The sequence below is a fragment of the Aphis gossypii genome, chromosome 2, assembly GCF_020184175.1.
Source record: "Aphis gossypii isolate Hap1 chromosome 2, ASM2018417v2, whole genome shotgun sequence".
NCBI classification, from domain to species: domain Eukaryota; kingdom Metazoa; phylum Arthropoda; class Insecta; order Hemiptera; family Aphididae; genus Aphis; species Aphis gossypii.
This window is the reverse complement of record NC_065531.1, coordinates 67,946,049-67,963,140: the sequence shown is the minus strand read 5'-3', so window position 1 is coordinate 67,963,140 and position 17,092 is coordinate 67,946,049. Positions and strand designations below refer to the sequence as shown.

Genomic DNA, 17,092 nt, shown 5'->3' with positions numbered 1-17,092 from the left:
CATTCATTTTATTTGTATGGATACCAATTATAAATGGGCAAAAAAATAAAATATACACATATGCACATGTATGAATGCGTAATTTTACGAGCTATAAAATGTATAATGGGCCATGGTTCGAAATAATGCATATATTTTACAAAAAACGCAAAAAACGTGAATAATCGGTATAACAACGTGTTAAAGTAACAACATTAGCATACGCAGCGCCACCTGGTAAAACGGCAATTGTGCTTACTCTTCACGTAATCACGCCCGTGAGCCATGACGCTGCGGCCTGCGGAATCAGAAGCGTGGTGGTTTGGTCTCGTAGTCGTTGTCTTCATGCAGTAAAATATTAAAATAATAAAATAGTATTTTTAATTGTTGTACTAATACATTTTAAATTTTATATTTTTTTATTTAAACATCACTTTGGACTTATTTTCAACGAAAATTACAATGAATAACAAGAATAAGAGGTTTTCGGATAGAGACAACTACGCCAATCATTTATTGAACCAATTGGACCCAATCGTTTTTAAGATAATAGACCATATAGATAGGCTCTACTCGGAAGATCGAGTGGTATGTTTCATTTATGATTTATTGGTTAGAACTTAGAAATGTATTATTTTGTTATTATAAAATTGTTTTAGTTCATACACGAGAATTTTAAAAGCAAACCTACCACAGATATCGATTCAGAACCAATGATATCTGCAGTTACTTCATTAATAGAAATTCTCTATGGAAACTCTATATGGGATCCATCAATGAAGGAGGAAATCATAAATCATATTTCAATTGTTGGACAATATTTCAGAACACCGAATTTACGCTTCCATTTATCATCATTTCACGCGATCTTGATTTATCATATTGTACGTGGATTTAAGGAAAAGCTCAATGAATTTGATGTTGATAAACGAGTACAAATCGTTGAGTCGATTGATCCAATCGATAAATATGTAGCGAAATTACGTCGTGGATGAACTATAATTTGTAATTTGCATTACATTAGTATCCAACACCGGTAACACTGATACAGACCTAGTAGAATTAATTATTATTTCACCAGTCATTGAAAATTTAAATTGTATGAACCTATTAACTAAAAAATGATTAATAATTTTTTATATAGTATACTTAGCAGGCACACATTTAATAACTAAATATCTTTTACAGTTAACAGTTAAAATAAAGTTTGACAAAGTAGAGAAGTGCTCCAACAAATTTAGATGTATTTCGTTTATGCTTGTTATAGTGTTCCCAACTTTGTAATGGTGATTACAGAATAATAGAATGAATTATTACTCGTTTTATTAGATTACTATTTACTACTTATCTTAATGTTTAATTTTTTAAATTGATACTTATTTTATACTACAAAATTAATTTTTAATTATTGTAATCAAATACAAACTTCTTATTGTGTCCGGTGCTGGAACTATATGGCATATTATGCTATTACATTAATAAATACAATAAAACTTAAATATTTAAAAATTATTTGTGTTATTTTAATTGGACTGGTACCTAGTCCAAATTGTATGATTTCTGCATTATTTTATTTTAAAAATTAGCCAACCTACAAAAGGCTGTTGACATGAAGATTTTTAGTTGATATTCACTAATCATGATACTTTTAACTTTCAGAAAATGAACTGTAAGTACCAGTAATTAAAAATGGTTTTAAATTAAAATACATATACATTGTACCTACGTCCTACATATATTTTGCTAAATGATAAGTATATTCAAATTTTATTATTATTTATGATATTATGTAATAACATTTATTTATTTTTTCATAATTAAGTATGAAAATTAAATTAATTATTTATGAAACAATTGTCATTTTGATTTCATTGACGCAGTGGCATCAAAACATTTTCTTCACAGGGGCAAACATTGAAGTTAGATTACCACGCAAATATTATTTTTCCGATATCTACAGGTATACTATACTTTTAACAAGATAATAATAGGCATAGGCATTATGTTTTTAACATTTTGTATTTTAACTTTTATTTTTTAAGTAGGTAGGTACAATTCACATAATATTTGACAATTGTGAATAAGAAAAGTAAATAATATTGGGCTCATGGATGAGAATCATATGTTTCTATAGATCTAAAATAAGTTTTTTATTTATGTTATATCTATGTATTTCATTATAATATGCGCTCACATATAGTTGCATAGGTAACAATAAATAAATAACGGCAGTCAAACGCAGATACCTAATAGTTTGTAATTCGCAGTATAAATGTCGTTCATTGACGAAAGGAACAACGTCGGTCGTTTGTGTTAATTGTATTACTAGCCAAGGAGCATACCTTCAGTACTTACACCTGTTTCTCGATTAGAATGATACTTAATTAATATAAATAATTAGGATTTTGCGAATCCTGCAAAATTGTATTTTTACTTTAAATTTTTGAAGAAAAATTGTTTTATTACTCATTTAAAACTGATTATTGAGAGTAGGTTAGTAAGTATATATAATATACCTACCTAATATGATATAAATTAATAATTGTTTTTATTTTAAACAATAGATAAAACAGCGTCTAAAAAATTTAAATTTATTATAAACCAATTATTATAATATAGAGACATTATTAATAAAATTGAATTGTAGTAGGTCAAGTGACCCTTACTAAAACAATTCTGCACACCTGTGAACAATTTCTGCGCGCGTCTCTGCTATGCACGTATAGATTTAATATTTTACAACTAGGATTTCGATTTTTACTATAGGTATCCGTTATATTATACTTTCATGTGGTTTTTTTTTCATCTTTTTAAAAAAAATATATATAATATTTAAGTCTTCAATTGAATTATATAGGTAGTCACATTTTTCCAGTAATAAAATTGATGTTTTTTCAATAATTGAATAATATTTAATTCGATGACTAATTATTTTTTTATAGCGTGCGTATTACGTATCATATTATTCATAATATTATATGATTTTGTACGGCGACTAACAATAATATTAGTTTTTAAAATAATATTACAGAAACTCAAAATAATACCAATAGATAACACAAAAATTAGATTGTAGTTGTACGAAGTTTATATTATAATATTATAGGTATATAAAACTTAACTACTTGAGGCAAACAAAATAAAGATAACATCATTATATTATATTTGGACTATTTGGTACCTAGCTAAAATATTATGACTACAAGGAGCATTAAATATTTTAAAATCAATTTAATAAGGCGCTTTGTTATACTTGCTTTTTTGGCGCTAAAGGTAGATTGGTAACGTATTTAAAATCATGACGACGCGTATTTGGACGTTGCTGTGTTATTTCATGTTTGTTTAATTAAAAAGGTTTTATAATTTCGATATATTTCAGAAGATTTTTAAATTTTTAATCTAATACCTGTCCTGTGCAAGTGATACTTATTCAATGTACCTACTCGTAAATGTTAAGAATTTCTTCTAGGGCAATAATCTTAATGGCCATGAGCGTGATAACTGATAAATTTTTTCAATTTCCAAATTGGTTTGAAATAATATGTTTAAATTTTAAGTTGGGTACCTACTACCTACCTACGTCGGCTACATCTGCAAAGAAACAAAAATGCTGCAAGTTTGTACCAAAGTTCTAATTTTTTATTTCTGAAAATTCAGCTTTTTGTTTGTGAATAAACAATTTAATTTCCTAAAACTTAAGATTTGCTTAATGGATACCTCAATATGACACATAATAATAACACTGTATAGAAGATTTAGCTCGGAGAGAAATTTTTTATACTTTCGGTCATTTATAAATATCTGGCTGTGATAAAAATAACGATTTTAACTGTTTTTTTTTTCATAACAATGATGCTATAATTATTTGGAAATTTACATAATACATTTTCCTGCTGAATCATGTAATAGTCGGAATTCATTAATTTTGATTTTTAAAAAAACAATTTTTTAATGCGGACATGTGGTTAAATACCTAACAAATTTTAAACGCATATCGTAAGTATAACTGTACTTATAATATCTGTTAAACCGGTGATTTAATAAAAAAGGAAATTATGAAATAAACAAAAATAATAAGATAAGAAAAGCTATTGCATTTAACATTATGTAAAACAAATGATTTTATTTACTAGGTATATTTAAATTTTGAATTTTAAAATGTACAATTATTTAGTTTTGGCGCTCAAGTGCTCAACACGTCTTGTTTAGGATCTCAAGCATGAAGACATGACCGCAGTAGCGCTGTAGTATATTCTGTGGTTACTGGTTAGACCTCAGTTATCATTCGTCTTATCACACACCGTTGATGTGTTAACAGTTAAATAAAACATAATATTTTATTATTATTAATAATATTATTTAAAAACGCTTAGGCACAATGCCCGTCAGATACCTATTATATAAATTAATGAAATTATTCAATTTAAACAAATTAAGGCCAACACCACTCGTTTGAAATGTTATTTATTATTAAATGTTACAGTCTATATTGTAGTTTCTATGTGTTCGAAACGCATTAGGTTGCCATCGAACTGAACGTGCACATCACAAACGACTTCGGAATGGTGGACGTTTGGAAATACGTCGTTAAGATGAAGGCTCCCAGTCCAGTGAGCTACGTGAGCGCGATACTTTTGATAGTCTTCACGGCGGGTGTCTACAAGCAATTAACGTTGACCCAGAAGACGGCTAACAATTGTGAGATGACGTTCATGTTCGAATACCCTCATTTTGTCGTGAGTGACATAAGTTCAATTATTTACACACACACTCTATATGATGATACCAATTGATAATCTAGTTAATTTTCTTTTTTTCCAGGAAATCTCCGTACCCATGAATAGGGGAAAGTATAATTTATACGCTTACACCGAAGGCCAAACAATGGAGAAAATAAAATCTATGAAGTTTTACGGTACACCAGTCATTTTTATACCCGGACATAGTGGATCGTACAGACAAGGTGATAATTATTCATAAATAGTTTTTGAAGTTTAATTGAACCATTTACGTTTTATCCTTTACAGTTCGATCCATTGCTTCGGTTAACATTAGAAAGATGTATCATATTCAATCAAACATAAAATTTGATTTTTTTACTGTTGACCTGAATGAAGAATATTCTGCCGTTTTTGGAGGTGTTCTATTACAGCAAACCGCATTTGTTTCCCAATGTATTGATACAATCATAAAAACATATGAACATGACTACAAACCTACGTCAATTATACTTATTGGACATTCTATGGTAATATATTGAACTTAATTATGTCAAGAATACATAATTAAATAATTAGTCTTCTTTTTCTCTTTATTACAAACATTTAGTATACTAATACCGCTCATCATATTTCCATCATTATTAACATAAATGATGATCTATAATTAGAAACATCAGAGTAAAATCTTTTTTTCTTATGAATTTAATATTTTTAAAAAAATTGTATTTTGGTGCTTATTCGTACATTGTATTTATAGTTTCAAGTGTGTACACCTATTTTATAACCATTAGATATTTAAATTAATTAATTTTAATAAGTTATTTACCGTAGAATTATGGCACAGTAAATTACTTTAACTGGCATTCAATTTTTACTACAAAAACAATATTAATACCAATTCAGTTATAATGATCAAGACAAAATAAATATAATCGGATCTTAAGGAAATAATCTTATTGTCGTCTTTATTAATAAATATTATTTACTTTTATTTGAAACTTGGTATGCTGTTACAGTTTAAAAATTATCTTAAGTACAACAGGCAATAATCTGGTGTGTTAGCAATAACAAACGAGTATCATAATTTTGAAGTATATTATTATTATGTATACAGTACTTTTTAAAATCAAAATATTGAAAAAAATCATCTGAGAAAGTACATTTCTTAATATATGTTATAATAAGTTTTATTAAATAAATAGTCATAATGTAAGTATAAATACAGCAAACAATTTCATCATACATTTAAATATTAAGTTAATTGACTTCACTTTTTATTCTTCCAAAAAAAAAACAAAATGTGATTAGTTACTAAATCAGTTTATCAAATACAAATTTTAATGTTCTTATAATTTATATTATTAAAATTTTATTTTATTTTCAGGGTGGTATTATAGCCAAAGGATTGTTTATTGATCCTCTGTTTGATACCAATCTCGTAGAATTGATCATTACTTTGGCCACTCCCCATAGACCTTTGTTTTTAGCCGATCACTATATGGATAGTTATTATGACCAAGTGGAAAAAATTTGGGGAAACGGATTAGACAAACCAAGGTCTTCATTTTTGTCAAATATTTCACTATTATCCATTGGTGGCGGTCATCGAGACTTAATGGTTTGGCCTTGCTTGACTTATACTCCACATGCAGACATAAATGCATTAGTAAGTACTCTATTTTACATAAATAATTCAATCAGACTTAAGAATATTACTAAATTCTAACATCCAATTATTGATCTTTAGAGTTTAGCTATACCTGGTGTTTGGACTTCCACTGACCATCAGTGTATATTGTGGTGTAAATCATTGGTCAAATCTATTGTAAGAGTGCTATTTGACTCTGCAGAATCTGATTCAGACGATACAATTTATGAATGGAGAAAAAAAGTTTCTACTTATCATTTTGACAAAGTATGTATAATAACAATAACTATTGATCACATTGACCTTATAATATCTATTTGATATATACAATACTCACTGATAATCTGTGACCTGAGTTATTTTTACTAATTGTAATTATTGAATAACAGAGAAGTAACGGAAAATGGTTTCATTCGAATTTACATCCTGTTACCGTGAAATTGAATGAACCTAATGTGATTGAGTGGAATGAAACATATAAGCTTCAAAGATCGATTTCATTGGAAAAGGGAACGGCAATGCCAATTGTCATACACCTGCCATTAGTTGAAAAATCTTTAAATTATGAAATGACTGCAGAAGCTGTAAATATTGATTACCACGATTGGGTATTTTCGTGTAAACCCGATTATCGTTCAAAAAAACACTGGTATGATATTTTATTAATTATTAAATTAATTTTTTCTACAATTTTTTCTTTAAAATTCCAAAAATTGTATTATTTTAGTTTATTTGGCACAAACTGGTCTTCTAATAGTACTATATCGGTTTCAAAATTTATGAAAAGAAGACATATTACTTTAAAGTTGCCCGACGTTCACAAATTGGGTCATTCAAATTTGGTTTTCAAAATAAAAAATACTAAAAAACCAGTGAGTTTTATAAGCTGTAATAAAAATCATAAATATAATTTAATAATTCTTCATTCTAGACAGCATTAAATATTGACATGTATGAAGCTAGTGATAGAACTAATGAAATAACGTGGCGATTTTGGTACGGAGTTTTCAATAGATATCTGTTGTGGAATGTCAATGTTTTTGAAACAATACAATACAAAACTATTTTGCATGGTTGGCCAGATAGTATATGTATGCATTGTGTGTATAACGTGCACATGGTACCCATCAAATGTTCAAAAAAAAATCATCACGCTGTTTCTAAATTTATAGTACCGTGGACACAAGGCATTTTGCATGGTATCACTAGGTAAGTTATTTATCATCATAGCTAATCTCTTGTTAAACTTAACGTTTTGGCTTTGATGGTTTTACTTCTAATTTCAGTGACACTTATGTAGAACCATTGAGAATATCATTAGAAAACATACCTTTGTCAAATGCAACAAATGATCCGTATTTGCAGTTCATACTAGATCCAAAATGCAACTATCGTATTGAGTAAGTGTCAAAAGCCAATTGTATTCTGTTGTATTAAAAATTTATTAACATTTAGATTAGAACTATCTATTATGGATACGATTGGAACAATAGGATTGAAATATGGATTGACTTTTCCGTCATACATTGGGATCATAATACTGTTGGTATTGTCAAACCAATTTTCGCAATTGGCCAACTCAACTAAAGACGATTGCTCAATATATCACAACTCCTTGCCATCTATAATCAGAGTTTTTAAAACTTTAGCTATTACAATTTGTTTTTTGACTGTTATGTAAGATCATAAGTTGATAAATTTTAATAATTAGGTATATTTGGATTATAGTGATGTTTATTTTTAGGCAAAACCAGTGGCCTAACATCAATAAACCGATTGGTGGCATAGACTGGCTTGGACATCCATTAAAGGCAATGATATTTTCGTCATTGCTATATTGCATAACTAATTCATTCATGTATTTTGCCACTGTAGCTCTGTGGATGATGATGTTGTTTTGGGGAAAGGCCATAAACGAATTATTAGTCAGGTAAATACTACACATAAAAGTTTTTTTTTAAATAATTAAGTATTTTTTAAATTTTTTAACAGGTTTATAATGAAAACGTTGAGAAAAAATGCTACATTATCTGACTGGATACTGTATGGATTTGGAAAATTACCAATAGCTGTTTCAATGATAGCTATTTTAATTTCTTATAATACATGTGGTACTGTAGGACTCATTATTTCAGCATTTTTCTATTATTTCTTAGTAAGTTAATTGTACTAAAGCTTATATTTTTTAGCTGTCCTTTATTTAAATTGTAATTTATACAGGGACGTATTGGGACATCGGGAAATCGAGATATTCCCGATGGGTCGCGTGCTAACTAGTTGATGGAGCCGCTGCGTGCGCTACCAAATTACGGCTGTAGCCTTTCGCAAATAAAATTTTAAAATTTATTTTATTCATATCAATAATTGTAAACTAGAAAGCAATAGGTTAATAACTAAAATTTGAATAATAAATATTACCCAAGTCTATATCGCATAATATAACAGTACTCATAAATTTAACAAAAACTGAATAATAATTTAAAGTTATAGCAATAGTTCTTATCAAAAATAAAATAATCTCCGTGAACAGTAAAATCTATAAATAATTTGATATTCCGTATTCAGGTTGTCGCCTGTCAGAGGGTGACGACATAAAATTTAACAATGTAAGTCGGCATGGAACTTTAGTCTGAACAATAAGAATATTTTTATTTTAAATTTATATTATTTATAATATTGTAATAAGTACTGTCTAATTTATATAATTATTAATACACATATTAGTTTACTAACTAAATAATTAATTCGTTTATCGTCTATCATCTTTCGACAGTCAACACTTCGTTAATCAGCACCAAACAGTCTATCTATTCACACCTCATTAATATTATATTATAATATAATAATTTTTGTATTAACAATGAATACACCATAAAATTTAAATAAATATTTACTGCTCCTTTAAAGGACTAAAAAATACCTTTAGTATGGTGCACTTGCCCTCAACAAAAACACGGGGCCGCTAAAAAGTTATTTTCCCAGGCCGATCGAAAATTCCAATCCGTCCCTGATATATTTTTAAGTTTGGTAACATCCAGTCTATTAACTATTTTCTTTATTAATTTTAATCAATGTTATAAAGTCTATTTTTTCATTCTAAAATTGTTTAGTATATAAGATAATTAAGGATATTTAAATGTTTGATGTTACAGCTATGCACAATGGTTCAAGACTGCATTGACCAATTAATTTATTACCCAATAATATTTTTTAAAGAGTATTTTATGAAAGGCGAAAAACCTGGTTTAAATTTGTCACTGACATCTATCCACCTGCATTTTTCACTGTTTTTGTTGTGGTTACTAATTTGTGGTTGTCATCTGCCGTGTAGCATTGAATGGGCACGGAATTACCAGTAATTTTTATATTCTGTATGTGTTAAAATTTGAAATTAATTTTTTGAAATTGTTACAGTCACAGCAAATCCTTAGATCCAGATCCATCATTGATTACTTCGTTGATATTAAATACGTGTGCTGGCATTATGTGGCAGATGGACATCCCCAAACGTAATTTGTAAGTAATCGTTAAAAAAAAATCATTGTATTTTACTAAATAGTAAATATATTGTATATTGTGGTTTTAGGAAATTCTACGCACAATTAAGCAACCTTTGTATAGCAGCTTCAATAATTTTGTTTTTGTTCTGTCAAACTGCATTATTTCGAATAGCTCCAATTTTAACATTGGTTTTTGTAGTCATCACTCTTCACCAATGTTTTAGTTCTTGGATAGGAGTACAGGATCCAACCGATAACCAAGTAAGTGGTGCTAATGATAAGACACCACAAAAAAAGGTTGAGTAAATGAAAAATTGTAATTAAGTATATTATAATGTATGTACAGTTGATAGGGGTGGACTGGTTTGGGTGTGCTGATTGTTATAGCACACTAAACTGGTTCAATTTTGGTCAGGGAGCTGACAAATATTTGATAATTTTAAACAATGACTTATTACTATTAGTTTGTCATTGTACGATACTGGTCCACACACTTCTCAGTACGCCTCTGAATTTGATTCTTTTATTCAACAGTGAACATAATTTTTGTCAATGTTTGGGTTACAAATAACAACTAAGTGGTCAGTAGGAGTTATGTCGCAATCTCATTTATTTTGAGTATAAATGTTTATTTATTGTTCAAGCCTAAAATCAGTATTTGGTTTTTGCATTTATGTTAATTAATAATTTTATTTAAGACAAAAAAGTGTTACAAAAGTTATAAAACTTAAACCCTTATTTTTCTTTTGCTTGTGTGCCTATCAAAAAAATTTGAATCGTTTGTTAATGACATTTATTGGTTATTTTCAGAGCTCAGATTTTATAGTACTAAAAATGAATAAAATATGGGTGATGGGTCGATTGAGCGAAAGTAATAATTTTGACCAAAAAAATAATAGTCTGTTTGGGCGATTATCATTTGTACCGTTTGGAGTGAAATTATTTTTACCTATGTGAGGTAAAAACCTGGTGGCTAATCATTATTAATCACTATTACTGTTAAGTGTATATTATGAGCATCTTCGTACAAAGCCAATAGATTAATTTAAAATATACTAATTTTATTATCTATAATTTTATTTATTATTTTTTGACTGTAGATTACTATTTACTATTGATTATTAAATAGATCTATTCTATCAATACTATTTACCTATATAATAATATTATTAATATTTATACCAATATTTTTTTTTTAAAATAGGACTCATTATTAGTTATGTATATTTTATATGATTCTGTTTAATTGTTGAATGTATACCTATTATAAGCATTTTCTTACTTATTCGCCCAAAAGGAATTTTTAGTTGAATAAACCTTCGCCCAAACGGTATATATCTATTCTCCCAAACACCAAATTTTGAACGGTCTATGCCCTTTAATATGACCTAGAAAATTGCTATAATATATTTTAAAAACATGAAAAAGAGTAAAAATAAAAATTTATTCTGTTCACAATTTAAAAAAAAAAACATTTATTTAATAATTATTTATGAATTAATGCATTTCTAAATTGAAATTTATAAAAATTATTCTAAATTATTTTGTCTAAGTCACACTGTATAATTAAATGTTTTGTCAAATTTGAAAATTTGAAACACCAACAGTTGCATTCAACAATGTTTTGTATTTTGAGAAGGAATTTGATATTTGTTGTCCTCGATGCATAAATCAAATTTGTTGCTCATTCTGTTATTTTTCTGTGATGTTTCCTATAATAATTGGCAAATGCTATAAAAATTGAGCCCTGGTTATTGTTTGATACTTTTTAGAGCTTTTAATCTAGGCCCTACTTATTTTAGTTAAAACTTACCAATACTTGACAATTTTGTATGCATTTAAATATATTTTGTTTGTTCAACACTAACACTGTGAAATAATAAATCAATTAATGTCAATATCTATAATAGAATCGGAATTGTGACTATACTTATACTACATATGATTTAATTTAGCAATTTGTTTTATAGAACACATTAATAAACTTCAGTCAAATTCTTAATTTAACAGTATGTGGTTATAATGGTAGTGCCAAGTATGATAACGGAAAAATACCAAAATTTATTTTGTTTAAGAGAATACAACATTAAAATCACAGGCCAGTTTAATTATACAGTGGAACTTTGATTATTCTTCAGGCACTGGCCTAATGTCCTGATAAATAATTAGATAGATGTTTAATCAGATGTATGGTGTATGGTATTTCTGAAAATAAAACAACAAAAAAAATGATTTTTAATTTTTGTACATTGTATACATGAATGGATATATTTTTTTATAAATTACTGTAATGTATAATTTAAAAAAATTCATATATTATCGAATGAGTGTGCCGAACTCCAAATTATCGAATTCTATTTTTAGCAAAATGATAAATATTTTTCATTTGTTCAATAATGTTTTTTTTTGAGTATGACGGTTAAACAAAGTTCTACTGTATTGGGAGTACAAGGAAAACAGCTCTTTGTATTTTAAATTATGTGTTCATAAAGATTAAATTAAAGTATAATATCTTCATAAAAATTATTGAGAACAATTTTAATTGTCATTTTTTATAAAATTTATTTTAAATGTTGGTTGTTAATAATTTTATGAAAATACCACCGGCTTTCAATAAATAAAAAAAATTGTTCTCAATCATTTTTTATATAAACATACAACACCTCAACTACAGCTATTAAATTATTATTTTAGAAGTTTTTAAAAATACAATAATTGACTAAAATAGTGTTCACAGTTAAAAGAATCTCCATGTATAAAATGTTACCAATTTTGGCTATAAATCATTTACCTGATGTATGAAAAATTTTATATAATATGTATTAATGAATTGTGTTGGGCCATTTTTATTTATTTTTTACATTTTATTTACCTTATACCAGTGTCATTTCATGTTTTTTAAAGACTGATTTGTGTTTTTGATTGTGTTTATTATTATTTTTTTTTATTTGTATTTATTTGTTTTATAATATGTATTATTTAATTTTGTTTAAATGTAATTATTTGTTGTGGACATTGTATTCTATATGTTGAATCTTATAAGTCTAAGTCATAATAATCTTCTAGTCAGTTCTGTAAACTCAAATGAATGTATACATTAATATCTATATTATAATGTTTTCTATGTTTCGTTAAGTACTCATTATTCATTAGTATATATAATAACAATTAAATGTAACATAAAAAATAAAAAATTTATATAAACCTTCAAAGACCAAATGTGTATTGGTCATGTGATTTTGTTATATATTATATTTGTATGTACATAAATCAATCATAATTATTTTAGTACATGTTATAATACTACTAATTCGATCATTGTGTATTATATTTTTGTGTTCTAATAAATGCAGCCAATGAAATTAACAAAAAATTGTAAAATCGACAATGTGTTGTGTGTTTCCCTTTTCGTCCTCTACAAATTATTGTTTGGGTGAAACTACCGTGTGTAAGTCCAAAAGTTTACTGTAACGTCAAATGACAAATATCTTTACTTTGTATATGATGGGTATGGTCGTGAAAATGTTTGTGTATTTTAAACCGCACAAAAGCGTATTAAGATGGTTGTCAAAGGAGCCTCTCATAAAGTCTGTTTTAACAACAAGTAGGTAGGTATCTATAGACCTAAGCGTTCGTTTGAAACTAGTAAACAGAGTAGACGAAATAAACAATAATAAATGGTAGGTGGGACTTAATCCCCGCGAGATTAGGTCATGTCTCCTCCCCACCATTTATGCGTACGGTAGAAATCTTTTAATCTTCTAAAATAAATAAAAAAAAAAAAATCCACCCTTACTTAAACGTTCCTGCTAATTACGCAAACGAAAATAGTACGCATTCCCCCTTATAGTATTCGGGTCAGTGTTAACTGCTAATTGTCGTGGAAGTCTAACTGTAATCAACGCTCGTGAAAGTTTCCATTTCGAATAGTACGTATATATAAAAAAAAAAAAAAACCGGAAGAAAATTCGTATCGATTATTATAAATGTCACAATTTTTATCCGTATATAAAAGAACTGATGACGTATTTTATAGATGGTTTTTTTGCGTAGAAACTTATGTAAAAAGATAATTTTTACCTGCTAAACCTCGAGTGGAAACTTCTTCCCGTCGTACAACATGTTGACACATTGTCGACATTATCTGGGTTACAAAGATAACTAGATTGTATTATTTCACGAATTGTGATTATATGAGAATATCACTTTAAAGTCATGTAAATTTTTTTTTCGCACGAGTTTTAATGCCTTTTTTTGCCTATCTTGCCATCTACTAAAAAGTTTTTAACTATAATGTTTTACGATTATCTATATGTTTATAGAGAATTATGACAGTATGACTATATTATAATTCCATTCGTTAAAAACTCGACCTATTTCCAAATTGTTTATTCGCCACCATATCGATGAGTATAAAATCAAAAAAAAAAAAAAAAATGACTATTTTAAAATTGCTAAAATATGTGAATTAAAAATAAAGTTAAGCGCGTTGTCGACATTTTATACTTTGTAAATCGCGATAAAAAGGTGGTCATCAATCACGTAGTCAATATGTTTACATTATAAAAAAAAAAAAAAACTTCATTACATTCACACTGTTTACGTACACGAGTTGTTTATACGATTAGGGTTACCTATTGGATTTTTATACTCGATCGACATGTACTGTAAACAGGCATTATATTTATGATGACAGGAAAATAGTAGTACAACAATAATGTGTAAGGCGTATACTGTACATAAATTTGCGATTCGCACTCGACGCGGCTTAAAGTTCAAATCGTTTCGATTGTCGGTCAACATTGATCACACGAGTTCGTGAACGAAAAAGAAAAATAACTCTCGTTTCAGAGTCATCGAAAAGCCGGTCACAAATAGCTGCGGGCAGTGACAAATTTACGAGGGGGTTCAAGGGTTTTGGCTCCCCCAGAAAATGTTATACACCTACATATATACCTAATATCTTGTATTATATACATGTACTCGTTTTTATAAAAATTTGAAATACGTATAATTTTTTAGGACCCCCCCCCCAAGAAAATTTTTGAAAATCCTCCACTGGCTGCGGACGTGATCGTATTATTAATTCAGATTACCCATAAATACCAGTGTAATCGCTATATAATATTGTATACCTATAATACATAGAATGGGTATTGCTATGATTTTAAGTCCGTCGCGAGTCGTTTCAAAATCGCTATGTATCGTACGCATGGTACATAATATTATATTTATATAATATATAATATTATGTGGTTATAATTATATAACATGCACGAATACATAAGTGTATAGGTTTTTTATTGTAAACTATATATATTTATAACTCCGATACGATATCAACCCACTCGAGAATATAATATATACTCACGACATTAGAAAGGCGTTTAACGTAATACATTAATGGCCATATATATATAGGTATAGGTAAATCGCAACTTAAACGTCTAATATGATTTTCGAGTTTATCTTCACGCGGAACACGGTAAAAAAGTCACGCGTAAATGCCGTACATGAACGTGTCCACTTGGACAGTGCCATAATAACGATATCGTTCTGTACAGGCATTTTACTATGTGCGCATTATTGTTTGCCGAACACTTGAAATCGAGTGGAATGATTTACACTATAATCGACCATTATGTGGGTACACATTCTACCGCGGAGACCGACCTATGGGTCGGATAAGACTTATGAAATAGGTACTTACATATTAATAATATGTGTCCGCGGTGAGTTGAGTACTTACGCGCAAAAATTATTATCATTATTATTATTAGGTACATATATCGCACTTGCCTCTTGTACGAAATGTCATTACCTACGTCACTAAATAAAACTCATCGTGATGCGATATAATAATAGTATTAATAACAGAACGAAGTATGGGCGGGACGTGATTCGGCGAGCGACCGATCTGCGTTTTTTCTTCTCCTTCGACGCAAAGCTGCAGTTACTTATACCTATTCGATATCTGATTTTTGGATTTTTTTTTAAACTTACGCCGTACTTTATCGTCGGGAGGGTTCTTATTTTAAAAGCAGAAATTTGTAAAGTACAAAAAAAAATCTCAAAAATTAGATTAAACGTATTATATTGCGAATGCGAGCACGTTTGGCGAATCACACCGCGTGGAGCACAATCCAATATCATAATAATTATAGTAGACTCCGACATATTGAGTTGTGGTGCGACTTAAAAAAGTTATCGTCAGTACCTATATGTCGGTAATAACGATGTAATATCCTTTACGCCATGATATTTTACCTATAGCCTTTTCATTAATTCCTGCACACAGTGTATCTACCATAAACGATGACGTCGGATACCGATTATTTACTCAGCACATACTTGGGCACTAACCGCTATTTACCATACGCAAAACGTGTATGTATTATTATCGCTGCTGTCATAATAATTCAATTGTCGATTTTATGAAACTTTGTGTTATTATAATGTAATTATTATTGTGTGTGTAGTATTAAATGTACCTATAAAGATAAAAATTCCAACCTCATAAAATACCTGAATTGTAAACGTGTTGCCTGCAATTAACCGTTTTTCTTCTTATGTGTATGACGTGTAATTAAATTCTGCAAACATAATAATAAGTGTTTACTTTTTGCTGCAGTAATAACAAAAAAAAAGTTTGTTTTTATGGTACAAATTATTGTCGATATTATTAATATTATTGACAAACAATTTTCACTGACATTGAATATTGATTTCCATATGTTACCTACCATTCTACAATAATTATTTTATTTTCTAAGAAAAGAATTATATCTTGTAGATTGTCGTCATCTTTTTACAGGTAGATGCTGCCTCACAAATACCTGTCTAAGCATTAAGACAAAAAAACATGTTCTGATAATATCTAAAAGAACTTTATGAAATTGTACAAGTATAGTAAGTTTATACTTATAAAAACAACAGTCAACAAACACAAAACCTCACGATCCGGACAATGGTTTATTTTAAAAATTTCGTTTTATACCTAATAAATCAACAATTTTTAATTTTATTAAAAAATTTTATTTCGTCTATCTACGAGTATATATAGAGTTAAGAGTATAATTAAAGCATCACCACATAAGAAAAGTATTTGAATACTTATGTTTTATGTACCTAACGACTGATGACATAAAATTATATTGTAGGTACTCCTGAATTTTGATAATATTTTATGAACAATTAGAATTAAATACATACAATATACATAATATACTACTATGAAAACCTAT

At 28.3% G+C, this 17,092-nt stretch overlaps 2 protein-coding genes across 8 annotated transcripts; both read left to right on the top strand.

Annotated features, from left to right (window-relative positions):
• The first annotated feature begins 191 nt into the window (after positions 1-191).
• LOC114122009 (uncharacterized) lies at positions 192-1,491 on the top strand. The gene is made up of 2 exons (XM_027984554.2): positions 192-567; positions 639-1,491. The coding sequence occupies exons 1-2, from the start codon at positions 442-444 to the stop codon at positions 972-974; spliced, it is 462 nt and encodes a 153-aa protein (XP_027840355.2). The 5' UTR covers positions 192-441; the 3' UTR covers positions 975-1,491.
• Positions 1,492-3,503: 2,012 nt separating this feature from the next.
• Positions 3,504-16,892, top strand: LOC114121992 (GPI inositol-deacylase). Of its 7 annotated transcripts, XM_027984533.2 has the most exons (17): positions 3,507-3,595; positions 4,500-4,715; positions 4,801-4,942; positions 5,007-5,227; positions 6,085-6,366; positions 6,448-6,615; positions 6,738-6,997; positions 7,076-7,220; positions 7,280-7,557; positions 7,635-7,748; positions 7,804-8,025; positions 8,093-8,278; positions 8,341-8,503; positions 9,501-9,703; positions 9,763-9,864; positions 9,935-10,109; positions 16,663-16,892. In XM_027984533.2, the coding sequence occupies exons 1-17, from the start codon at positions 3,587-3,589 to the stop codon at positions 16,690-16,692; spliced, it is 2,916 nt and encodes a 971-aa protein (XP_027840334.2). In that variant the 5' UTR covers positions 3,507-3,586; the 3' UTR covers positions 16,693-16,892. The 7 variants fall into 7 exon arrangements, 6 of the variants coding, with proteins under 6 accessions (XP_027840334.2, XP_050056514.1, XP_027840327.2 ...); XM_050200557.1 differs by lacking the exon at positions 16,663-16,892 and having other exon boundaries at positions 9,935-12,805; XM_027984526.2 differs by lacking the exon at positions 16,663-16,892 and having other exon boundaries at positions 3,581-3,595; positions 4,463-4,715; positions 9,935-12,805.
• The last annotated feature ends 200 nt before the right edge of the window (positions 16,893-17,092 follow it).

Coding starts and splice junctions, on each gene's coding strand:
- LOC114122009 (XM_027984554.2), top strand. CDS start 442: ATGAATAACAAGAATAAGAGGTTTTCGGATAGAGACAACTACGCCAAT. Junction 568..638: donor TCTACTCGGAAGATCGAGTG/GTATGTTTCATT, acceptor AAATTGTTTTAG/TTCATACACGAGAATTTTAA.
- LOC114121992 (XM_050200557.1), top strand. Junction 6,616..6,737: donor CTACTTATCATTTTGACAAA/GTATGTATAATA, acceptor ATTGAATAACAG/AGAAGTAACGGAAAATGGTT. Junction 7,221..7,279: donor TAAAAAATACTAAAAAACCA/GTGAGTTTTATA, acceptor TCTTCATTCTAG/ACAGCATTAAATATTGACAT.